This window comes from Mytilus edulis, chromosome 10 (genome assembly GCF_963676685.1).
Source record: "Mytilus edulis chromosome 10, xbMytEdul2.2, whole genome shotgun sequence".
NCBI lineage: Eukaryota > Metazoa > Mollusca > Bivalvia > Mytilida > Mytilidae > Mytilus > Mytilus edulis.
In genome coordinates, this window is record NC_092353.1 from 48555346 (window position 1) to 48581961 (window position 26616).

General features: G+C 31.8%; 1 protein-coding gene across 1 annotated transcript; it reads left to right on the forward strand.

Moving 5' to 3' along the window:
• Positions 1-1917: 1917 nt before the first annotated feature.
• On the forward strand, positions 1918-25638 carry LOC139491372 (serine protease inhibitor dipetalogastin-like). Its single transcript, XM_071279014.1, has 17 exons — positions 1918-2053; positions 4119-4205; positions 7339-7359; positions 8526-8546; positions 9425-9442; positions 10221-10238; positions 10988-11005; positions 11150-11167; positions 11878-11892; positions 12384-12465; positions 13970-14092; positions 14302-14433; positions 15602-15733; positions 16664-16795; positions 19258-19380; positions 24799-24858; positions 25592-25638. Exons 2-16 carry the CDS (start codon positions 4148-4150, stop codon positions 24851-24853), a joined length of 966 nt encoding a protein of 321 aa, XP_071135115.1. The 5' UTR covers positions 1918-2053; positions 4119-4147; the 3' UTR covers positions 24854-24858; positions 25592-25638.
• The last annotated feature ends 978 nt before the right edge of the window (positions 25639-26616 follow it).

Sequence of the window (26616 nt, forward strand, 5' to 3'; positions counted from 1 at the left end):
GAGGGTAATAAAAGGTATGTTTTGTTAAGAAATCTTTGGTAAACCAGTTCTGTAGGTTATATGTGTCGATTTTTAGGAAAAAGGCAGTTGTTATCTTATAGTTCGTTTCTGTTTGTGTTGCATTGCCGTTTGATTTTTTTAACTTCAGTGTTTCTGTTGTTTCATTATTTTCCCCTTATAGTTGGTGTGTTTCCATCGGTTTTAGTCTGTAACCCGGATTTGTTTTTGTTTCAATCGAATAATGACTTACGAACAGCGGTATACTACTGATGCTTTTACTTTAATATCAATATTTCCAAATAGACTAGTCATAGATACCAGGATGTAGAGGATTGCTGTTTACAAGGAATATATTATTGTACAAATGCTTGCTCCGTTTTTTATCGATTGAGACGACACCAAATGTGACTCATAATCAAATTAGTACTTACCATGATTTGGCCCTGCTTACCTCTGTGAAGCACATAAATCACCCCCATAGAGTTTCTTGTTGTTCAGTCGATCGTTATCTATGTCTTAAACACATCTGTAGGATTTTTGTTTTCGTTGTTTTGTCTGTTTTTCCTCGACATATAAGATTTCAAAGTCCTCTTTGTATCTTTCTCTTTTTATTTCTAATAGAATAATACATATTTTTTTACAAAATACATTAATTGAATGATTTTAAAGTAACCGGTTGCGTCTTCTTCTAGTAAAGGCTGCTGCTTAATATATTAAATCAGTTCACAGATCAACTCGCAGGCCCTGTGTTAATTGAAAAATTATGAAACAAAATTAAAGTAGACTTATTTCGAAACATTTTAGGCAAATCCATTGTATATCTTTCTTCTTTTGTACGCATAATATTATTGACCGTCAATAAAATTTGAATTCACAGACTATTATGCAATATTCCTTACTGCACTTCATGTTTTTAAATATTTGTATATCTTTCATGTCTGCAGACAAGATTCAAATATATACACGATCTCAAGCGTTGCGATAAAAAAAAAATTCCGTTTGTCGACATGCAAACTTTCATACTCCAGTGGTTGGTGCAATGTATATTTGTCTAAGAACTAAGTCTTATCGTAGATTATGGCAGATGCATTTTTATTGATATAGGATAAAGCAATAATGATTGATCGAAAACGGAATCAGACTTCTTTTAATTGAGTTTTGTGTGCGTACTACTATTTGTTTGGTTTTTTTTCGATATTGAATAGAGGTGTAGTGGAAGGGATAAAATTTCACAAAACATATTTAACCACAACGCATTTTTGCACCTGTCCCAAGTAAGGAGCCTCTGGCCTAAGTTAGTCTTGTATGATTTTTAATTTTCGTTCATTTATATGATTTGGTGTTTAGTTATGACGTTCAATTTCACATCACTAGTATACATTTTTGTTTTTGTGCAAGCTGAAGCGTAGTGCGCGATTTTCTCGCTGTGTTGAAGACCAATGAGTGTCTTTCGGCTGTTTTCTTCACTTTAGTCGAGCTGTTGTCTCTATGGCACATTCCCCATTTACATTCTCAATTGTATTGGCTACTATTTTAAGGTCCTGTTTAGTGATGATAGCTCTTCAACAGTCAGTTCTAATACATCGTTTGCTTTCAATATTCAGCACTGAGTATTTCATGGTAAATAAATAAATTGCGCTCCGGTCGCATGCAATTTATTTTCAATGTATCGTTTTTATTTTTTGTTATGGGTTGAACTTTAAAAATTGGGAACACATATCATAATTATATTGCTTGACTTAGAATGTTAAACAGACCTAAGAATGAGCTGCACTTATGTCTTTACATTTAATCTAAAACGATTAACTTATATTTTGAACTTCCGCATTAAAATGCAACTACTCATAATCTTCTCTGAAAAACTAATATTATTAATAAAATATATATTTATAAAAACGTAAACGCCAGATGTAAATACTTAACAAGAATCATGCAAAGCTAGATCCGTTCGCTTGTATAACAATTTAGAATTACAATGGGAGAATTTTGAACGAATGTTTACACAAGTCTGAGCTTTATGTAAAACAGTTGCAGGGAAAAGCATCTTTCTGAGGTAGGCTGTTGTGAATGTAAATATTAGTGTTCAACCTGCATTTCACTGTACACATGCCACACAATTAAAGTTAAAGTAAAATTTAAAGTGAACTACACAGCTACTTTAGTACAAGTAATCTTGATGTACAGTTCGAAAGATGCATAGACAGCTTTACAGTAGTTATCAAAGGTACCAGGATTATAATTTAGGACGCCAGACGCGCGTTTCGTCTATATAAGACCCATCAGTAACGCTCAAATCGAAATAGTTATAAAGCCATACAAGTACGAAGTGGAAGATGTACATTTGATATGCATCTTACCAACTATTAAACCAAGAGTTCCAAATGGTGAAGTTGAAATCATCCCTTCGTAAATTTTATGGACGCCATGCGAGTTGGTTGACCGTTATGGAATAACCGTTTCACAAATGCTATCGGATATGTTCCTTACGTCGTAACTACAATTCCCTTCCCTTTCATGAATGTGACCTACCAAATTAGACTATTTACCGGATTTGTTATCACATAAGCAACACGACGAGTGCCACATGTGGAGCAGGATCTGCTTACCCTTCCCGAGCACCTGAGATCACCCCTAGTTTTTGGTGGGGTTCGTGTTGTTTATTCTTTAGTTTTCTATGTTGTGTCATGTGTACTATTGTTTGTCTGTTTGTCTTTTTCATTTTTAGCCATGACGTTGTCAGTTTATTTTAGATTTATGAGTTTGACTGTCCCTTTGGTATCTTTCGTCCCTCTTTTACCAACTGTACATCAATAAAATTGAGAAAGGAAATGGGGAATGTGTCAAAGCGACAACAACCCGGCCATAGAGCAGACAACATATTACTTGTACTAAAGTAGCTGTGTATAATAGATTAGAGATTCGTCTACTAAATATAAAAAATGGAGACGAAAGTAAACAAGGCTTCGAGTCTTAAATTGAGAATATATATCATAGAAAAGGTAATAGAAGTGTTAAAACTCAAGATTTAAAAATAGTCAATGACGATTAATATCTATTCTGCAAGATAAAGCCTAGAAGGTATCTATTAAAACGGATGAATTTAAAGCTGTGTCTTAGTTTATCTTGAATATTATTATCTCAGTACTTATGTTATATCAGTACTAATATATTAATAGAATAAATGTTCGATTTTCCCTTTATTGTCCTCTCGATATGTTGTTGGCCATTGTAACCTTAATTTTTTGCAGATGTTTACCGAAAACTTGTTATAATATATTTAACGGGTTTGATCTTTGTTGATTGTTTTAAAGACATACACTAGGTTGGTGGAACGTAGGTTTTCGTCTTTTTCCTATATTAAGAAATCGGCAGCAAATATTAATAAAAGTTACATATAGATATTCAATTTTGCATGGTATGGTTGTTCTAAATATCTTAATTATATTATGTCGCAACGATTAATAATATTTGTATTAATGTTGTAACATTTGTCAATTTGGTCGAAGTAATATTCAATCATTTCTTATATTGGTATTGGTTTTGCATAAACTTTACTTTATATTGTATTTATTTTTCAAAGCTGATTATAAAGATTGTATATGTATATGAAAGTACCTTTTATGCATTTACTTATATGATTGGAAAATTAGCATGTGCATATTTATCATAAAGTTTGAATATACAGAGATTGAGTTGGGATCAAATGAGACAGCAAACCAACAACACAAAATAATTATTGAATGCCATATTGCCTATTATATGTAGAGTCTGTGATAATTTAATCTAATTAATTAATTTAATTGATACTCTATTTTACTAGGCAAATAAGGTCTCCTTTCATGTAAAGATATATAACGCATTACGCTAAACTTTTCAGAATTTCAAGAGCCTCAAAATAATTCATATGTTTCAATAGGTGGTAAGATCCAGGTTTTTTTTTGTTTAAGCAGTAACTCTTCGCACTAGTATGTAGTTGGCCTGTTCTTTTTAATTATAGCAAGTGTAGCATGAAATATTGCTCGTTGGTTTAAACCCCATATATCCTTTCATTCCTATGCATAGCTTTGTTTTGATAGTTAAAAATGTATTATAATTCATAAATACATGTCATTTTGCAGGCCGTTATAACTAGCAGTAACATAACATTATGTATTGTATTGGTTTAATTCTGCTTATCAGCTGTAGATTTGTGCTTTCACAGAACGGTAAGTATTGGTCATTTATTAAGCTATTATACATTGTAAGTGTTGCTTATGAACTTTTTCATATTTAATAAGCATTATTGGCTTTTCTTTAAGATAGATTATCGGCTGCTTAGAAGCAGACAGTATAAAAACATAATTTAAGATATTTGCCGTTCACAACGGTCTTCTATTGTCAAGATTTTGTTTATACTGAAAAAAATATGTTCTGGCATTTCTATAAACGGCAAAATTGCGATAGTTTTGTTCGAGCGGGGTGTTTTTTACACTGCAAATTTCACTCTGAGTCCAGACCAACCTGTGCATCTGGGAAAGTTTTAGAGCATGGCTTTACCTAGATAAATGTTTTTATTTATTATTTTAGAATTTCAGAAAACTTTCTATTATCTAGGTTTTGCTATTCTTTTTGTTTCGTTCCTGAAGAAGGTGCCAACATAAACTAAGTTGGAAAAGAATTTTGCAAATAACATAAGCAACACGACGGGTGCTATATGTGGAGCAGGATCTGCTTACCCTTTCGGAGCACATGAGATCACACCAAGTTTTGGTGGGATTCTTGTTGCTTAGTCTTTAGTTTTCTATGTTGTGTCTTCTGTACTACTATTGGTCTGTTTGTCTTTTTCTTTTTAGACATGGTATTGACCGTTTATTTTCTATCTATAAGTTTGACTCTCCCTCTGGTATCTTTCGTCCGTCTTGAGAAGCTTCCCTTATATAACACATGTTGATAGCTGTATGCATTAAATGGACAATAGATGAACAATAGGTATCTACTAACAATAGGTGAGTTGAACTGAGTGGACCGTATCAAGTGAAACTCATGTCTTTATTTTGCTATCTTCTGCAGACAGGAACAAATTGCACATCACACTTTAGTTTATTTTTTTATTTTTTTAATCATAGATTTCTTTAACTTTTATATATCTAGCTCCTGTCACGCTTTCCTAGATGGATGAGTTTATCTTTACTCAAAGTAGATTTTGTGGTGTTAATACGGCTATATTTTTCAATTCCTTTAGATGAATCTTAAAGTCGTATTTTGTATTCTGAATCATATTTTCTTGTTGGCTGAAAACTTAACAAAAATCTTTTTTAACATTGGCAACTAAAGTCGTTTCTTTGTGATGCTTAAGTTAAACAGGCTTGCATATCAAACGAACTTATATAAAGGCAGTTTGAACATTTTTCTATTTTATAACCTATCTAATCAACATGATTACAAATGGACATGCTATTGTATGTGGTCTTCGCCCTGTAATAAACACAAAACAAGTGCATTTGAATTTATATGCGTTATCAAGTGGTACACAAATTTGTATTTTTAATGTGAATTCACTCAAATTGGAACCGTACAGTTAACTTTATGACCTTCAGTTTGTAACTTTTTATTTGTATGGCTTCACGTTTAGACATGACGTCTTTGCGCCCAAATCGTTCTAGAAGTTTTGAGGAATTTTATTTTATTTTAAATTTATATATTTTTCAAGCCCTTACGTATTATTTCGTTTTGTAAAGCATTAAATTCGATATATCCGTACTTAAGTTGAAGAGTTGCCAACGTCAATTTGGCTATACGCGTCACCAGTTAAACTACATTTGCTACCGTCAAATCGCCAAAAAGTAAAATCACAAAAATATTGAACTCCGTGGGGAAATTAAAAACAGAAAGTCCTTTTTTTCAAATGGCAAAATCTAAAGCTCAAACACATCGAACGAGTTGACAACAACTGTCATTTTTCCAGACTTGGTATAGACATTTTGTATGCAGAAAATAGTGGATTATGAAAACAATGCGTGAACAAAACAGACAGACAGAATAGGTGAAAATGTCAAAAATAGGGGTACAGCAGTCCACGTTATGTTATTATCTTAATCACTATAAAAACAAACAGATATATAAACAAATATTTACCATGACACAATAACACAATGACGGTATGTATAAGTACAGAGTCACGTCACCTGCATGAAAAAAACACAAAAAGTCACATAGACAAACGATGACAACTCTATTACTACAGTACTTTTGTGCTTCATCAGGATTGAACTCTTTGCGTGTGTTGCATATTGCACCAGTCATATTCAATGATAATACCGATATGAAAATATGTCGGGACGGCAGCGGACCATTTAGCGCATTGCAATTACCTGTTAGCGAGAGAGAAAAATATGACGTTAAAGCGCCAAAGTAAAACCCACAATTAAGGTGTTAAAAAAATTCAGAAAAAAATGCAATAAACATATACATGATATATATGTTTGAATATATTGTGAAATTGTAAAATGCATTGCACAATAAATGAATTTTAAATGAAAATAAAAAGCACACCAAGATTGATACAAAATCGGTGCATTCGTAGCTATTTCTTTTTAAGTTAAGTTTTAAAAAAGACTTGATGACTAGCCCTGCAAAATTCAACATACCTTTATTTAAGTATTAGAGCGCACTGGTTCCCAGAACTTCGGTAGTAAACAAAAAGGAAGCTATGTTCAGAGAATTATAACAAAATATATATTCTCCAATTAAATTTGGTTGTAACATCACCCAGTAATTAATATATTGTGTATTGCTTACTCTTTCATGCGGGTACATTTGGTTTTTCTAAATTTTTTTGTAATGCAGCTTTATGGCCTGAAACTAGAGCAATAATCTAAATTGAATATATTAAATACTTAAGGACGAGACTGATTTCCTTGAGCCGCAACTTCTCTTTGATCATGCAAAATTGAAGATATGTGTGATACAAGTATATGACGTTTTAATGTAGTGTTTAGTACTTCTTAAATTTGTCCTTAAAAATTCTTTATCCAAAATATTTCAATTCGGAGATCTTTATTCATCCGCACTTTTACGCAAGGTCAGTCGGCGTACTTCCTGCAAAATTAAAAAACTCTTTGTCTCAACACTTGCACTTGCCCTGCATGCCCTGCACTTGCAAGAAAATATTTCAATTTGGAGATCGTTATCCATCCGCACTTTCAAGCATGGTCAGTCGGCGTACTACCTGCAAAATTTTAAAACTCTTTGTCTCAACACTTGCCCAATTGATTCCGAGGGCATCTTCTAGTTGACTTTAAAGCAGTGATCTCAAAAGTTCTGTATGTGTGTTAATTACAAAACATGTTATCTTTTCAGAGAGACTTGGTCCACCTCCCCGTAAGTATATATTTTTCTGATTGATTCATACAATATACAAAAGTTTGATCTCCAATTCACCATAAAACAATATGTATAAAACTATTTGTAAACTAGAGATTTGCGGCGATACGAATTGCCAGTATTACATTTTTGCAAAATTGTAATGATTTTATGAATAAAAAAGGATATTGGGTGTATGAATTGTGCATATATAGATCTAAACATGTGTATACTGATCAAAATGTACAATATGCTTGTGTTTTAAAGCTACTAGATATATACGTGAATAGACTGTGGTGTAGCGCAATGAGATAGGACCGCGACGACACAAAAACAAAACAAATAATAGACATCCAGAGTGGTGTCTATACAATGTTTCAAGTTTAAAATAACCTCGAGTCTTGAAAAAAAACTGATTTTATAATGAAAATATGCCTATTTAAATTTCTTTAGTATTCTTCAAATATTCAAACGAAACTATCCACAAGAGTTATATAGAAATCTCAAACTTTCATTAAGGGTTCTATAGTGTTCCCTAGTTCTTATGTTTTCATTTGATACTAATTAACTCGAATCGTTTACTCATGAAAAAAGTTATAGCTATACATAGGAACTATTTGATTTAACATAAAATTATGTATTTCTGCCTTGTATTTTTTTCTGACCGGGTCGAATTAGTGTTTCTACGCCAAAAATCAAGTACTTCAAACCGGTTGTAACATTAAACAGTAAATAATATATTGTGTATTGCTTACTCTTTCATGTGGGTACATTCGGTTTTTCTAATTTTGTTTAATAATGCAGCTTATTGGTCTAAAACTAGAGCAGTAAATTAAATTGAATAAATTAAATACTTCAAGACGAGACTGATTTTATTGAGCCGTAACTTCTCTTTGACCATGCAAAATTGAAAATAATTGTGATATATGATGTTAAAGTGATTAGTATTTCCTGAATTTGTCTTTAAAACAATTATTGTTCCATAGAAAACGCCCTTGATTTAGAAAGTATTTAATTCGGAGACCGTTATCCATCCATACCTTATACACTTTTGCGAATTGTCAGTCGGCGTACCATCCCCAAAATTTCAAAACTTGTGTTTCAACATTTGTACCACGACTCCGAGAGCATCTTCTAGTTATGTCTGTGTATGTGTGTTAATAACAAAATACGTATCTTTTCAGGTCCACCAATTCCCCCTCCCCGTAAGTATATATATATTGTAATTGCTTCATACAATATACAACAGTTTGATCTCCAACTCACCATAAAATAATATATATAAAACTATTTGTAATCTAGAGATCTGTTGTCGATACGAATTGCCAGTATTACATTTTTGCAAAATTGTAATGATTTTATGAATAAAAAAGGAAATTGGGTGTATGCACTTTGTACATAAAGGTCTCAACCTGTGTATACTTATCAAATGGTGCAATTTGCATGTGTTTGACAACCACTAGATATATAAGTGAATAGGTTGGGGATATAGGACCACGACGACACAAAAACAAAACAAATAATAGACATCCAGAGTGGAATCTATACAATGTTTCAAGTTTAAAATAACCCTGAGTCTTGAAAAAAAAGTGCAACAATAAATGTTTGCAAGTGAAATTTCGTGTAGGCAAATTTACTGTGTGGTTTTTCCACGTAGTTCAAAGAATCTTTTTAAAATTGTCATTTCATAAAAAAACATATTTGTCTGATGCAATTTGCAGCAGCACCTACATCAGTTGCAGTTTTGATTTAAACATAGAAAATTATCAACAACAAGAAGACTCGTTAGACGCAAAACACGTATGAAATAGCTTTACCTCATATTTGGTTCAGTAAAATGATACAAGTATGGCCTTCTTTAACAGTTAATTAAAATATAATTTTATCTTAGGACCATAGCAAATAATCATTTCCTTAGTGAAATTAATAATTTTGGACATTGGCCATGTTGTCTTTATATGAATTGTCTTGTGTACATTTTACAAAAGAATGACGATGTTCATCCCTATGTATATATGAACCATTACATCGAACAATCAACTGTGTTCAAATCAGATTTTGTATTTTGTTTTCGTGATTTCAGGTCCACCGATTGGTCCCGGTAAGTTAATTTGTTTCACTCAATAATTAATGGCAGGGATTAAAACCTATTCAATAATGATTTTTTAGCAATGTTACAATATGCATAGATATTTGGTTTGTTTAAGTATTTCTTTGTTTAGTCGACTGTTATATGTTATACCTGTGTCGCTGATAAGCACACATATTTCCAAATGTCATTGACCAATGTCTCCCTCTTATCCTAATTTGAGACGAGTGCCGCATTGCTCATATCTTTAGATGAAATCGCCAGGTATAGGATTTTTGAATCATGGATCCTCAATGCTCTTCAACTCTGTACTTGTTTGGCTTTATAAATATTTTGATATGAGCGTCACTGATGAGTCTTATGTAGACGAAACGCGCGTCTGCTGTACTTAATCATAATCCTGGTAACTTTGATAACTATATATGTATAGGATAGTGATTTATTTTCGCTATGGAGATATTATCAAAAACGGATATGCCCTTTTAACGTTTCATTAAGAGGTCTGTGTATGATAACGTCTTCATAGCTCAGGAATAATGGATTAACATTTAAAAGTTTAATCTAACCACCTTTGAATTTTCCAAATGAAAACCAACATGACAAGTGTAAAACCATTCACATAGGAAATCCAACGGTCTAATCTGTATAAACACGAGTAATTAGAAACACGTATCAACCACACCAACAAACATCTTGTATCTTTAATAAAAGAATGCCGTTGTTCATCACTTCTTATTTATAAACCAACTGTTTTCAAATGAGTTTTTTTATTTTATATTCCTTATTGTAGGTCCGCCATTTGGTCCCGGTACGTATACTTTATTTCTCAATAATTGACTGACAGCTGTTAATACTCATTCAAATGATGATTTTTAATAATATGTTTCATTATTCATGATCATTTAGTTTTTTAAAATATTCCTTATTTTAGTCAACCGCTATTTACTACCTGTGTGATTGATGAGCACATATAAAGATTAGTTTTAACTAATGGGATTATCCTCTTGAAATACAGATTATTTATCTATATATGTATCTATTTACACATATGTTCCTATTTGTCATCGACCAATGTCTCCTTCTCTTCCTCATTCGAGACGCGTGTCATATTGACCATATTTTTTAAAATACAATCGCCAGGTATAGGAATAGTGATATCACCTTTTTATTTTCTCTAAGGAGGTATTTTCTTCAATGGATATGCCCTTTTAACACTTTACGGAGATCTATGTGTAAGATAATGTCTTGATAGCTAAAGAATAATGGATTTACATTTCGAAGTTGAATCTAACCATCTTTTTATTTTTTTGTTATGAGAAGACTAAGCGAATTTTCCAAATGAAAAACAACATGACTAGTGTAAAACCATTCACACAGGAAAACCATCAGTCTACTCTGAATAAACACGAAAAGAAAAGAGAATTACTTATGAACCACATCAACATACGACTTGTATCTTTTATAAAAGAATGACGTTGTTCATCACTTCTTAGTTATGAACCATTAAATACTCAACTGTGTTCAAATGAAATTTATATTTTGTTTTCGTAATTTTAGGTCCACCATTCGGTCCCGGTAAGTATATTTTATTTCTCAATTATTAACTGACAGCGATTAATAATTATTCAAATGATGATTTTTAATGATATAAACTAATGCAATAAAAAGTCAACTGTGTTGAAATGAGATTTTTTTTTAATTTTTTTTTCGTAATTTCAGGTCCACCTGTTGGTCCCGGTAAGTTTGTTTGTTTCACTCAATAATTGATGAAAGCAATTGAAACGTATTTAATGATTATTTTTCTGAAATGCTTCCATTTTTATGAAAATTTGGTTTATTAAAACATCTTTTATATATATGAAAAAAGAAGAAGATAGGGTATGATTGCCATGAGACAACCCTTCCACAAGAGACCAAATGACACAGAAATTAACATCTATAGGTCACCGTACGGCCTTAGGTTAGTTGTAGAACACTTACTGAAATATTATGTGTTTAACAATACTTTAGTTTAGTCGATCGGTTTGTTTCATAACTAGTTAATATTATCTTTATTATTACTACTTTGCTGGCGGAAAATTTAATCTGATAAACTCACATACCATTCATGTATTTGAAAGAGTAATTTTTTTCAAAATTGTGTTGACAGAATAGATAATGATGGGGAGGGATAACGAATAAACAAATGGCATAAATATCAATAATAATGAGATATATTGGTTGCTCAAATATAATTTAAAAAAATGAGAACAAAGGGCAAAAAAGAATACAGAAATATTACCTAAATATAAAAAAAAAACAACTCCAGACCAATGTAGTATTCTTTTCGGGTATATATTTGTACTCGTATTTATTCAACTGACACTTGAACCGCATCTGGTGCAAGAAAATTGGTACCGTTAATTTTATTGAACCATTATATAGGTGTCATTTTTGTATAATTTCAGGTCTTCCACCTCCTTGTAAGTATAACCTTTTCAGAAAAATCCATCAATTCTAAGAAGTCGAAGTTTTAACTTTAAAATAGAAAAAAAATCGTTTCAAATGAAATTGATGTTAAGGTTGAAATGTTTAAATAAAATGAAATAGTAAATGTATCTGCTGAAAACCAAATTAAAAGAGCCACACAAAGCATATATAAGGTTTGAAGTTGGAAGTTATATACGAATTTACTTTTTCATTTATAATTGCACCTATTCATCATTGTATAAACCCGTCTTTTACTTGCTTCTTTTTATCTTTTATCTCCCTTCCTTCCCTTTTGTTTTGTTTTGTTTTTCGGTTTTTTTCTCCCTTTATTATTTGACATATTTCTACGTTTTCTTTGAGAAGCGTTGAATACTTTGTTTTATTGTGTTTCTTATAAATTGATGTATAACTTTCATTTCTATTTGTTATTCTTATAGTCTATATTTACCTCATAATCCTTTTTCGATATCATTTTTTGTTACAGGGAGGAGATGTTCTAAAAGGGCACGACCTGTTTGTGGTGCTGATGGAAACACACATTTAAATCTATGCGTAGCCAGACGATTGTAAGTGTTCATTTATTGGTACATTTGTGTCATCTAATACTTAAAATATATTTTTAATCATCGTGTTGTCTACAACCAAAGATTAGGTTGTATGTAACTACAATAAAGTCCGTGCGATCGCCGTCTCCGATTCTCTAGTGAAATAAAAATAAATATTTTAGTCACCAAAATTACATAGTGGACAAGATTATTCTGATGAGATAGTAATTCAATGTTGCATCTAATCCCATAACGACCAAACAAAACGGTGATTAAAAACAATGGTATCAGCGACATCAGGCAAAGTATATCTTAGAAAATCGTTTGTCTTAGCAGAGAGTTAATAATGAAGTGACCGTGATTTTTCATTCTAAATATCAGATATATGACCAGTGGTCAATGAAAGATCGACATCTTGCCTAGAACTAGATAAAACAAATATGTAAGGATCCGTCATGTTCTTGCAGTTCATTTGAGATATGACCTTGTGTTTATTGTAAGATGACGTTCAGTGAGTGAACAGTCATATAAGATGGGCGTTCTTTTACTTTTAAGTGTACAGAGAAGAGAGGCGAAAATTACCAGAGTGACGTTCAAACTGATAGTTCGAAAATAAACTGACAGAGCCATGGCTAAAAAAGAAAAAAAACCAGACAAACAATAGTACATAAAACATAATATAGAAAACTAAACACTAAGCAACACAAACCCCACCAAAAACTGGGGGTGATCTTAGTATATATACTCCGATAGGTTCTTTGTGGCACTCGTCGTGTTGCTCATGTTATTAAAAAGACAGTAAATTGTCTAATTCGGAATTTGTGTTATTTGTGTCTGTTTTTACGAATATCAATAGATTGGTAAAATAGCGCAGTATCTCCATTGATATTTAAGAATATGAAAATGATGTTAAGTTTACCTCGAGACAGCACCACACAATGAACATCTAGTTGGGGTAATTATACGGCTTTAAACCCACCAAATATAAAAATCATTTTTGAAAAGACGACAAAATATTTTAGTAAAAGTAAACATATGTGCCCACATGTGTCAAATTTAGAACAAACCTGCTAAAACACAAGGCTCTGACAAATAGAAGGCTAAACAGACAATAAGTAATTTGATGATTTATCTTAATCCGTTAAAAGATTGAATTATTTTTGTTTCATATTCATGTTATTCATTCGTATAAGCTGTAATAACCTATTGTAAACAGATCAAGTTTGATGATTGCAGTCATTTAATAAGCCAGCGATGATTGCTGCAGAACAAGTTTATATGGTTCTTACATTTCCGTTATTACAAAATCTCAAGCTGCACTTATAAAATACGCCCGAACGCTTTAATACACTAAAAGTGCATTATAAAGCAAAAAAAAACTCTTTTTCAAGCTTGAATAAAGATTCACAAAACGGTGTGGTATATTGGCAAGAACACTTTATCATTTCTCACTATAAATGTTAGTTTGTCTCGTCTACTGTTGAAATATTGTAGCATATTAATCGTTCAATAACTATGTTTTCAGAGGAATAAAAGTAAATTGTAGAAAGGCATGTCCTTGTCCATGTAAATGCCACACAAATAGTAATCCAGTGTGTGGAGTGGATGGCAACACTTACAAAAACAGATGCATTGCTGTACGCTGCAAGTACGATTTGATTTTAATCGGTACCTCATATATATGTATATATTTTATATAAGAAAAGGAAAATAATGAAAAACACACACAGCCTTAAACAAAAGCTATACATAAAAACAAATAATAGCAAAACGAACTTAATTGGTAGAAACTGGATGTAGGTTTAAGTAATTTTGTCGGTAAATTCATTTTCTTGTTAATCGTCAATCTGTTTTTAGGAACGCCAAGATACAATGTAGGGGACAGTGTCCATGCCCTGGCAAATCATGTAGAAAGTGTTCAAAACGAAGAAACCCTGTGTGCGGATCTGATGGACAGACATACCAAAACGGATGTAGAGCAAGATGTCAGTACGTACAAATTCTCCAACCCCTTTAAAAAAAAGTTACAGAAACTCTTTAAATGAATTCTCCGTAATCTGATTTAAGGCAATCTGATTCTTCTGTATACCTTTATATAATCTGTTGTACCTCAATGAACTGACCACTTATAATGCTGTCCTATGATCTATTCCTAGCTTTTGGGATTATGACCCGTTATTCATCAGCCATTTATGTTTCTGAATGACAGTATCAATCAGTAAGAATAATCCGAATGGCAACACGAACTATGTTTCTGATTGTTTTGTTAAAGATAAATCACTTCAGAGTATCCTCTTGGTTGATTGTCGAACGGCGAAAAAAGTTCTAGAAAGCACTCGACTCCGTCAGTTTGTCTGTCTGTCTGAACGAAAACGTTTTTTTTTGTTTTTTTTTGTTTAACACATTTTTGGTATAGGTATTAAATCCTTTAAAAAACATATCGACCATAAGGATCTCATTTCAAAGTTGTAACACTTTGAGACAAATCAGATTATAGGACACGAAATATGAAAACCTCCCTAAATAATGTCCTGAGACATATCTTAGGACATATCCAAGGATATTTTCATTGAAATGGCCCCTGAACAACTGAACAAAATAAAACATAGTTATCTAACACGAAATTCTAAAATTCAAGAGATTCCATCAAGTAATATGCCTTGGATGATATTACAACACGCACATAGGTTTTTCAATGTTTTGAACTATGTTATGGATATTCACTTAAGTATATCATTAATAATTACACCTTATGTAAGAATCCGGGGTTTTGATTGGTTAATAGCCAGTGTATTTTTCACCAATTTACTGTTTTCAAATGAATATCGTTCATTTTTAACGCCGCCGGGATATTTGCTAAAAGGATATGCCTTTTTTACCCTCTCTGCCGTGGTATTTGCCAAAAAATACTCTATCCGACTGGACGCTTGTAACGTCATGATCATCAATGCGTTTTAGTACATTAACATTCGGTGTAATTAAACAGATATATCATGTTATTGAGGGGTATTTGCGAAAAATACCAGTCTTGAGAATGAATTTCCCTCGCCTTACGGCTCGTGAAATTTTACATTCTCTCGACTGGTATTTTTTGCAAATACCCCTCCTTAACATGATATATCTGTTCATAATGATTAATATACATTTGTTTTGGTAGGAATGTTAAGATTAAATGTAATAGAAAGTGTCCATGTAACCCCAACTGTTCCAAGATAGGTTGTCTGGTGCGTAAACCTGTTTGTGGTGTTGATGGAAGAACATATGCTACTCGATGTGAAGCAAACTGCAAGTAAGTCATTGATAGAATGCATATATGGTGGATACACTAATAAAATTGATTCCACAGTTAAATATTTTTAAAGGCGAAAATGATAAACAGACAATAACAATAATAGCAAATATAACAATTAACATGGAAAGAAAATACAAAAAGTTATCCATTTTTTAGATTTATAACCAGTTTGTCCAATATTTTGATTGGTTAGAAATAGTCTTTTATCCTTTTCTGTTGTTTAACTTTTTAAAGAAAACATATATGTGTGTATCATTTAAGGGCTGTTTGATTAACTTATAAAGTGTATTTCCTGTTCATGTGTTATGTTATGGATATTCACTTAATTTTTCTGGTCGAAAAAAACGTATATTTGCTTTTTATCCACCAAAAATATTTGGATTGGTTCTCATGCAAAATCAATATTAAAAGAGATGTGTTGCAATTTAAAAGAGATAAGTTTTCCCCTATGCAACGACTATATATACTTGCAAATAGATTTTATTAATGGCTTCAAAGATTGATGCCAGTAATTCTTTTTTTTTTTATTAAATTTCTTATACAACTGACTGTCACTTCTAGAATTAATACTGTATAAACATAGAAATACAATCATATTTTAAGTATAATTACGTGTTAATTGACGAGGTGTTTCAGTGCATTGCAATGTAATCTATAAATACAAGCATCGATCAACATTTAATGTCGCTTGTAGAAGTTCTATATAATGTAACATTTATATTGTAAAAGTCAACCTAAAATAAATGATATTTATATTAATGTCTTATACATTATGTATGTATTTATATTGAATGACACTTCTCTACGGTGTTGGTGATGTCTATTAACTCAGGTTATGTTGTTTGATTTCTTTCTTGTTGACGTTTACTCATCAACTGCTCTTATTCTAAATAATTCTAATGAACACATATCAAATTTTTTTTGTAGAGATGTTAAGATTAAATGCAATAGAAAGTGTCCATGTGACGTCTCATGTTCCAAGATTGGTTGTCTTTTAGGTAGACCTGTATGTGGTGTTGATGGAATTACATATGATAGTATATGTGAAGCAAACTGCAAGTATGTCATTTATCAGATGCATTACTGTAGATACATTATTTTATATTTCAAAAATATGAATCCACATACAGCTTTTACAGTTAAACAGTTTGAAGGTAAACTATAGTAGACAGACAATAACAATATTATTACACAGTATTTATAACAGCGCATAATATAATAATACTATTACCCTAGATGGCTACTTATTTTAGGTATTTTTGTCATATAGCTCTTAAACGGTTTTGGTACTTGTACATCCTCGGGTTTTAAATTTTGTGGACTGAGCGTTCCGGATGAAGGTAAATCCAGAAAAGCGCTTCGGACGTATGAAATTATGAAACGTGTTGTTTTCAATTTGTTTAACATGTATCAAGTCCGATATAATAAGTATTACCTACAAATAGAAAATCCATGATAAACATTTAGCATATAAAAAAAAACACTAATAACTTTTAAGAGATGAAAAAATGATGTTATAGAATAAATACGATTTCATATATATTGCATACAAAACTATATTTTCTGCTAATGAATAAGTTAAAAAAAAAAGGGGGGGATTGGAATGGTAAAATGAAGGAGACAATAAAACCGTACAAGTTAAAGTAAGTTACAATTCAAAAATATTTAGTCATATATTCAAAAAAAATACAATGACATAGAAGAATAGAAGAACAGAGAAAAAGCATGTCTGAATAAACGAGTTTTCGGGTTTTTCATTAAAACGTTCACAGAACGGATGTTCAGTAGATCACTTGGCAAATCATTCTACAAAACAGCTGCTGCTTTGTCGAATATTCTTTCCCAATATTTGAGATCTTAATGTTAAATATACATGGACAAAACATACACTGTCCAAAAAACTCATCCAAGATAGTAGACTTATTGATTTGGAAAACAAACACGTACATGTCTCGTCTAAATAATACTCATTAGTGGTGCTGAAAGCATAAACAAAATTTGCAAACCAAAATTAAATAAGTAGAAAGAAGTAAAATCACAAAAATACTGAATTCCGAGGAAAAATTCAAAACGAAAAGTCCCTAATCAAATGGCAAAATCAATTGATAAAATACATCAACCGAATGGAAAAGAACTGTCATATTCCTGATTTGGTACAGGCACTTTCAAATGTAGAAAATGGTGGATTGAACCTGGTTTTATAGCGCTTAATATCTGTAAAATAAACGTTAAAGTTATCGAAAAATCAGTTGTGCCAATAAACACCTTGGTAAATTATTCAACTGGTATTTGCATGACTTCTATATTTGAGACTCAAACGCGTTGAAAATTGCACAAACTTATTGCATTTTACACAAAACCGTATGTATGGAATTTGTAACCTTTAACAAACAACTAATCAAAATCGTTTTTATACATATATTGATATAAAAACATACAAATATACACTGAAATTCTGTATTCCTGCTCTGCGTAATAAATTATTATGATTTCATGAGTTTTATTGTAGATAAGCTTGAAATATATTCAATCTCCATAATATCTGCATACAACAAGTTCTATACGATCAATTTTATTAAGAGATTTGACAGCTAGGGCAAATATAGGCAGCAATCAAACCATTATACTCCTTGAAAGTCGTATCAAAAAAACTTACAAAAATACAAAGTCTCTGCCTTCTGCAATTTCATTTCTCAAATGCTTAAAACATATAAACATGTCTTTACAATATCCCAAACAATAAATCGTCCGTTGAAAGATAGAAACAATCACAGATCTGTCACCACCGCCAAACTGTTAAAATAACAAAAAAGTATAAAAAGTAAAACAAAAATACTAATACTCCAAACTCTAAAGAAAATTTAAAACGGAAAGGTACTTATATATCTTCGGATTTCAAATGTTTGGCTTTGAGCGTTCCTGATGAAGGTAAATCCAGAAAAACGCTTCGGACGCAATAAATTATAAAACTTGTTGTTTTCCATTTTTTACATCACTGGGTCGATACCTCTGCTGGTGGACTATCAGTCCCCGAGGGTATCATCAGCTCAGTAATCAGTGCTTCGGTACTGACACGATTTAACAAACTTTACTAAAATTGTCTGTTTATAAATTTTGAAATTATTATGAAACTAAGGTTTCAACTCCCTCAGGCAAAGTTGGCTTTAGATGAATTTGGCTATTTATTTTAGGTATTTTTGACATAAAGCTCTTCAACGATTTTCGGTACTTATATATCTTCGGATTTCAAATGTTTGGCTTTGAGCGTTTATGATGAAGGTAAATCCAGAAAAGCGCTTCGAACGCAATAAATTATAAAACTTGTTGTTTTCCATTTTTTAATAACAGTTTCGCAGTCTTTCTGAAGATCCTCTTTCACTTTTAAAAATGTGACAAGCTTGAATTTGTTTGCTTGGTATCTTATCATTTTCCTCCTAATCTCGAATAAATCAAATTTAGTAAGCCATTCATGTATTTAAAACGGAAATTTTAATTAGATTTATCATTATGTCCACTTCCAGGAATGTCAAAGCAGAATGTGCTGGTCGTTGTCCGTGCAGAAAATGCACATGTCCGAAATTGAAGTTTCCTGTTTGTGGTTCTAATGGCAGAACCTATGATAATAAATGCAAAGCAGGGTGTGCGTAAGTATTCCTTTATTATATAATTCACTAACAAAAAACAATTATGAAGCTTAGAAATGGAAAAATATTAAATACTAAACTTGTTCAAAGGGTATCTACACGTCTCAATCTTCAAAATCGGTTATCTAAAAATACTACCATCGCTAACATTTTTAACAATAAAAATCGTGGTTACCCTTCTATCGATAAGTGTCATGCCAAAAAATGACTTACATGTCCCCGTCTTTCCACCAACAATACAGTAAGGTCCACGTTTATTGGTCGCACATTTTCTTTGAATTTTGAAACTGATATAACTTGAAAAACAAACAGTATTATTTATTTACTCACATGAAACAAACCGGGATGTGGTGGTATTCAGTACGTAGGAGAAGCTGGACGATATTTATCTGAACGCACTCAAGAACATCTGTATCATTTTAAAAGACCCAATAAATTCAAAAGTATCATTTACCAACACCTTAAGAAGCACAACCATCCTTTTAAATATTTAGCAGTTCAACCTTTAGAAGTAGTAAATAAGCAACCTGGGGAATCTCATTCAAAGTTTGTACGATCACGGAAAATAATTGAATTAAATTGGATTAAAAAATTACAGACAGTCTACCCTCTCCGTCTTAATGATAATATCATGGGAATTGGTAATATATCTGGAACCGATTCCGTTAACATTTTGGATATAGTTTCTAAAACTAGCTGTTCGTAAAAACCGTTCTCACGGTCGTAGAACAAATCGCAATCAAAGAAAATTTCGGACCAATCATACCAATATTTCGGACCTAATTTCTATTTCAAAAAACAACGGCAGACATTATCTGTTAACAAAACTCTGTTCATTACCGGTTAATAAGTTAAATAAAATTTTGGAGGATTGCAACACAATTTCATATAGCAGTCCTAAGTATGAAATTGTTCAAATTATTATGGCATATTGTTATTCTAAACTATTTCCCAAAATTGATCGCCCTGAAGATCATAAAAAAACACTTTATTAAAATAAAGTATGTCAATAAAGGTTTTGATTTTGAAAATATTGCCGGTATTTTTAACGACCATTCTGTTAAAGAACAAATTCCTGGATATCTTAACAATACTGAGCTACCTCTAATTTGTTATATTTACAAGAAATCTACCCGGAAACTTGTGTTTAATTATAGTCAATTGTGTAAAGATGTTAATATCAGTGAAAATACACATACTTCATGTAATTGTAGTACCTCCGAATATATTTATGGACCCATTTCCCATGTTATTACAGGGGATCTTAACATCGTTCAAGACCGAGAGTTAAAATCATTCCTCAGTAAAGGACCTAAATATCGTCCCCCGTTAATTATTAATTGGAATGAGTGTCGTAATATCATCCACGACTCACTCCATACTTACTGTATAAAATGGATAAAACGGGAAAAAGCTGACAAAAAATCTTTGGACTCTTTTTTTAATTCAGTAATGAAGATAGTTGATATACGTATTCAACATTTTAAAGAACATTTTGTTTTTTACTATTAACAATAACCACAATAAACCTATTTCTCGTATCAAACATAAACTAAAAGAACTAGCCAAGAAATTTGTTTTTGTCCCGGCCGATAAAGCTGCTAATAATATTATTATTGTTTGACGTAAATTTTACATTGAGGTTCTGAAAACAGAAATCACCAATGCACCAACATTCCAACTGACTCCATTTTCAGAAAACGACATCTGTAACAAACATAAACTTTTAGCTACCGCTTTACAAGCATAGCCAAATACAATGAAAGTCCCAACTATATATTGGCTTCCGAAGCTACACAAAACACCTTACAAATATAGATATATTTTGTCTTCAAGCCATTGTTCCACTACTAAATTGTCTATTCTTCCTACCAGCACACTTGGTACTATTAAAAACCTGATAATATATTGTTCAAATAAGGCCTTCGAAAATAGTGGAATTAATTTCTTTTGGAGTGTCAAGAACTCGTTGGAAGTACTTGATAAATTGCATGCTTATATTGGTGATTTTAAATCTGTTCAAAGTTTTTGAATTTTCTACCCTGTATACCACATTGCCTCTCATTCTCATTAAGAAAAAAATTCACACACCATATTAAATGGGCATTTAAAAAGTCAGAATGTGAATATATATGTTCAAACTCTTTTAGGTCATTTTTTAGTAGCAATAAACAAAAAAACTATGTCATTTGGACATGCTTTGATACTATATATGCCCTTGAATTTTTACTAGATACCATTTTTGTTCGCTTTGGGGATTCCGTATATCGTCAGATTATCGGAATTCCAATGGGGACTAACTGTGCACCACTTATTGCGGACCTGTTTTTGTATTGCTATGAGTTACAATTTTTGACAAAAATAAGCAAAGACCCATCGAAACAACATCTGATAAACAAATTTAATAATACTTTTAGATATTTTGATGATATTTTGGCTCTCAATAATGACGACTTCAGTATGTATATTAAAGAAATTTATCCTGTTGAACTTACTTTAAATAAAGCTAATACTAACAATGACCACTGCCCTTTCCTCGATTTTGATATCTATATCACTAACGGAAAGCTGAATACTGAAATTTATGATAAAAGAGAAGATTTTTCATTTCCTATCGTTAATTGTTCATTTTTAGATGGTGACGTTCCCTTGTCACCATCTTACGGTGTTTATATATCTCAACTTGTACGATTCGCTCGTGTATGTAACAATGTTTTAGATTTTAACGAGAGAAACTTATGTATTAATGAAAAATTATTACACCAGGGTTTTCGATATCACAAACTAGTCAAAACATTTACTAAATTTTATCATCGGTATAAGGACATCATTCGTAAATATAGCTCAACTTGCAGACTTCTTATACGTTCAGGTATTTGAAGTCCAATTTTTTATGGAAATATTCTTTATAAAGCACACAGGTGTCAGTATTCACCTCAAAAACTAACAAAACCTTTGAATAGACTTATTAAGAAGGGATATAGTTACGATACTGTTGTCAGGTCATTAAAGATTGCATATTTTGGTGTTAATATTGATTCACTTATAGGGTCTTTGCATCGGAACTAAACACATTTATTCATTTATTGGTTGGCATGACACGGGTTATGTTCTTCTCATATATGTAAAACATTTTTGCGCCTGTCCCAAGTCTGGAGCCTCTGGCCTTTGTTAGTCTTGTATTATTTTAATTTAAGTTTCTTGTGTACAATTTGGAAATTAGTATGGCGTTAATTATCACAGAACTAGTATTTATTTGTTTAGGGGCCAGCTGAAGGACGCCTCCGGGTGCGGGAATTTCTCGCTACATTAAAGACCTGTTGGTGACCTTCTGTTGTTGTTTTTTTTTCTATGGTCGGGTTGTTGTCTCGTTGGCACATTCCCCATTTTCATTCTCAATTTTAGATACATGTTATGAATTGTTTAATTGCATTTTAAGGGATAGAATATTACTATACACCGAGAATATATTCCTTTTGGTTTATAGCTCTTCATATTTTTAATGAGCTTGAGAGTTTTGAAATATTTTGGCCTCGAGCATAACTTAAGAGACATTGATTGTCGAAATGCGCATCTGATGCAGAAAAATTGGTACTGTTTATGTTATTCCATGTGTTGGTATACAACATTCTTGAGTCCAAGGGAGATTTTCCGCAGTTAAGACTTGGTTCCTTCCTTTCCCATGATTTGTTTGAATAAAGCACTGACTGTTAATACAAAATTTGACAGCCTTTATTTGTAAATTGAAAGGGTAAGGTATTTCCAGAAAAAGACAATATTTTTTCAAAAGTCTATTTGTAGCAAGATCAAGAAAAAGTAACGTCACATGCTTTGGCTTCGAAAAAAAGAATTGAAGAAAATGTTAAAATATGTTTTTACACATGTTACATTTGGAGTTATATCTGGTTCAACGATTAAAACACATTTTTAGCTAATCTGGTCCAAAGGGCCCAGTGAGCTTTTCTCATCACTTGGCGTCCGTTGTCCGTCGTCCGTCGTCGTCCGTCGTCATTAACTTTTACAAAAATCTTCTCCTCTGAAACTATTGGGCCAAATTTAACCAAACTTGGCCAAGATCATCACTAGGGTATCTTGTTTAAAAATTGTGTCTGGTGACCCAGCCAACCAACCAAGATGGCTGCCATGGCTAAAAGTAGAACATAGGGGTAAACTATAGATTTTGGCTTAAACCCTTAAACAAAAGCATTTAGAGCAAATCTGATATGGGGTTAAAATGTTTATTAGGTCAAGATCTATCTGCCCTGAAATTTTCAGACAAATCTGACAACCCGTTGTTGGGTTGCTGCCACCGAATTAGTAATTTTTAGGAAATTTTGCAATTTTGGGTTATTATCTTGAATATTATTACAGATATAGAGAAACTGTAAACAGCAATAATGTTCAGCAAAGTAAGATCTACAAATAAGTCAACATGACCAAAATTGTCAGTTGATCCCATAAGGAGTGATTGCCCTTTATAGTAAATTTTTAACCATTTTTCTAAAATTTTAGTAATCTTTTAACTTTTACAAAATGTTTTCCTCTGAAACTTCCGAGCCAAGTTCATTATAGATAGAGACAATTGGAAACAGAAAGAATTTCAGTTAAGTGAGATTGACAAACACATCATCATTACCAAAACACAACTTTATCATGAATTCTATTCTCGTCTATAATTTGTGTCCTTTGTTTAATATGTTGCTTGCACATAGACCAAGGTGCGCGACACAGGCTCTTTAGAGCTTCTAGTTAATTAAGTCATGTCTTTAAAATCTGCAAAGATTTCAAAACAGAGTAACAATAGATTCCAAGTAAACAAAAAAATTGACACACATTTGATAATGTCTTGACATAACTGATAAATAAAATATTGATCCAAATGTCTTTTCTAAATATGTCATAACAACAAAAGTATCAACAACAGAAACAATTTTCTTTTTTATTCCCTAAAAGACAGAATACATTCAATAGTAATTGCAGATACCATGCATCTATTCATTAATTTCTAATTCTGCGATATGCTATTTTCACATCATTTTGATTATAGCGGGAAATGACTTTTAGTTTATATGATGGAACAGGCCTTTACTGTATGTACTGTAAGAGAAGTTTGTTTGGTCTGAATCCAATTGTGAATGTCGGTTTTGATTTGTTGATAGAATATTAGTTTGTAAAATTGTATTGAAGTTTCGTTGTACAATTGGCAATTTGAATAATTCAGCAATCGGATACTCTTATGCACAGAAATTCAATAAAGAACATTGATACAGTGTGAAATGATAAAGTTGGATTAGCGCATTGAAAGCAATCATCTGTACAACATCAGAGGTATTTCTTGACAAAAAAACTAGGTATTGGTTAAAAAAAAAAGGGTATACACTGTTTCCAACTGATATAATAAAATATGTTACTTTTCAGGAGAACAAAAGTATCATGCTTTGGTCGCTGTCCTTGTCGACGGAATAAAAATTGAAACAGGCAAGTTCCTCAAAATATAATTAGGTATACTGTTTTTTTTCTTTATATCCAGCAAAATTAATGTCTTGTATCACAGCAAAAAAAGTACAGAAATAAAAATAATTATTTTTCGTCAAAATACACATTAATTACAATAACAAGTGATTTTGGACGTCACCACTTTATACGTTAAGACATGTAAAGTTTGCTAGTCAGAGCTTTTGATTGCACGACTTCCCATTTCTTAACATTAACATACTCTCTGTATCGTCGTATATTTACATATTACAATTGATAAATTAGGCTTGTGTATGTACACACTAAATGAACTTCATTAGCAGGGCTGTGCTCGCTACCCAAATACTGCACAAACTGAGTTATAAGGAGGAACAGCTGTAATAGACAATACATAAGTAGTGTGTTCGCCATATATTTATAGTGAGTAAAACATAGATGAATTTCGTCCGCATGTCAGCAAAAAATGTGTGAAATATGGAGAAATTGACCCCTAAAACAGAATAGAGTGGTTGATCATTGCAGGAAATTGTTCATCATCATTTGAAAGCCAAACCGGTGCGAGCTTTCATCTAGAAAACAATAGCCAATAACACATTTGAAATAATGCTTGTTGATGAAGCGAGCTTATGATACGTATTTCAATTAAAATTGGTATAATCGGAAGTAATAGAATCTGCTAAGATATACATCTTAATTGTTAGTTATGATTAGTAATTTATTTCTTTTCTGATTTCAGATTATTTTGCATACACAGATAGATTAAATAAAGAAATGACAAAGCAATACTTTTACTATTATTAATTTCCTTATTAAAATGATATATTCTTATATAACTCAAGGTCGGATGTTAAACTAGTTTTAAGACACACAACAATCCCCTGTTAATTTTAGTGAAATGAAGTTTTGAAGACACACGTTGTTTAGATGTTCCAGGGAGTTTCAGCTTTTAAAATAACATGAAATGAACTTGCACATAAATAAAAACTAAGACTGCACGTTACGAAACCAGTTTTTATGTTTATTTGCTCCCTTGTACCATATGTTGTAAATATCGTCACGGTCAAATAATATTTGTTGGGGTAATGTGAGAAGGAATTGCCATCAGTACAAAATGTATCAATATCCTTTCCACACATGCATACAACAGTGCACAAGCTGAGATTTCCGGCCTTCTTTACTGAACATGTATTTTATGTTGAACTCCTAAAATATAAGATTTAAAAACACTGTCAACTAAGCTAAACATGATTCAGGAAACTTTGGTCAAGGTCACTCAGGTAAACCAAACTGGAAACACATGTACACCTTATAATCAGGGTATGTACTAAATATTGTCGACATATTGCATATAGTATCTAAGAAATATACATAACTAAGAAATTAAACATTGATAAATGAACCATGAAAACAAGGTCAAGGTCAGATGACCCCTTCCATACAGACATGTACGTCTTAAAATCATTACTTGCTTTTTGTTAAGTTAAGATATTACATACATGTAGTATCTAAGAAATAAACTCAACTTAAAACAAAAATGTGTCCATAGTACACGGATACCTCACTCGCACTATCATTTTGTATGTTAAATGGACCTTGAAATTAGGGTCAATTTTTTTAGTTTTGCATTTATTTAAGAAAGATAATATCTTAGGGAACTTGTGTACTAGGTTTTATGTTGATTCGACTTCAACTTCATCAAAAACTACATTGACCATATACTTTTACAGTAAGTAGGACAGACATACGGACAGACGGACGGAC

Bases quoted from the DNA above. Each gene is read 5' to 3' on its own strand.
- LOC139491372 (XM_071279014.1), top strand. From the start codon at position 4,148: ATGTATTGTATTGGTTTAATTCTGCTTATCAGCTGTAGATTTGTGCTT. The intron at 14,434-15,601 runs GTACGTACAAAT...TTGTTTTGGTAG, and splicing joins GGATGTAGAGCAAGATGTCA to GAATGTTAAGATTAAATGTA. The intron at 16,796-19,257 runs GTATGTCATTTA...GTCCACTTCCAG, and splicing joins ATATGTGAAGCAAACTGCAA to GAATGTCAAAGCAGAATGTG.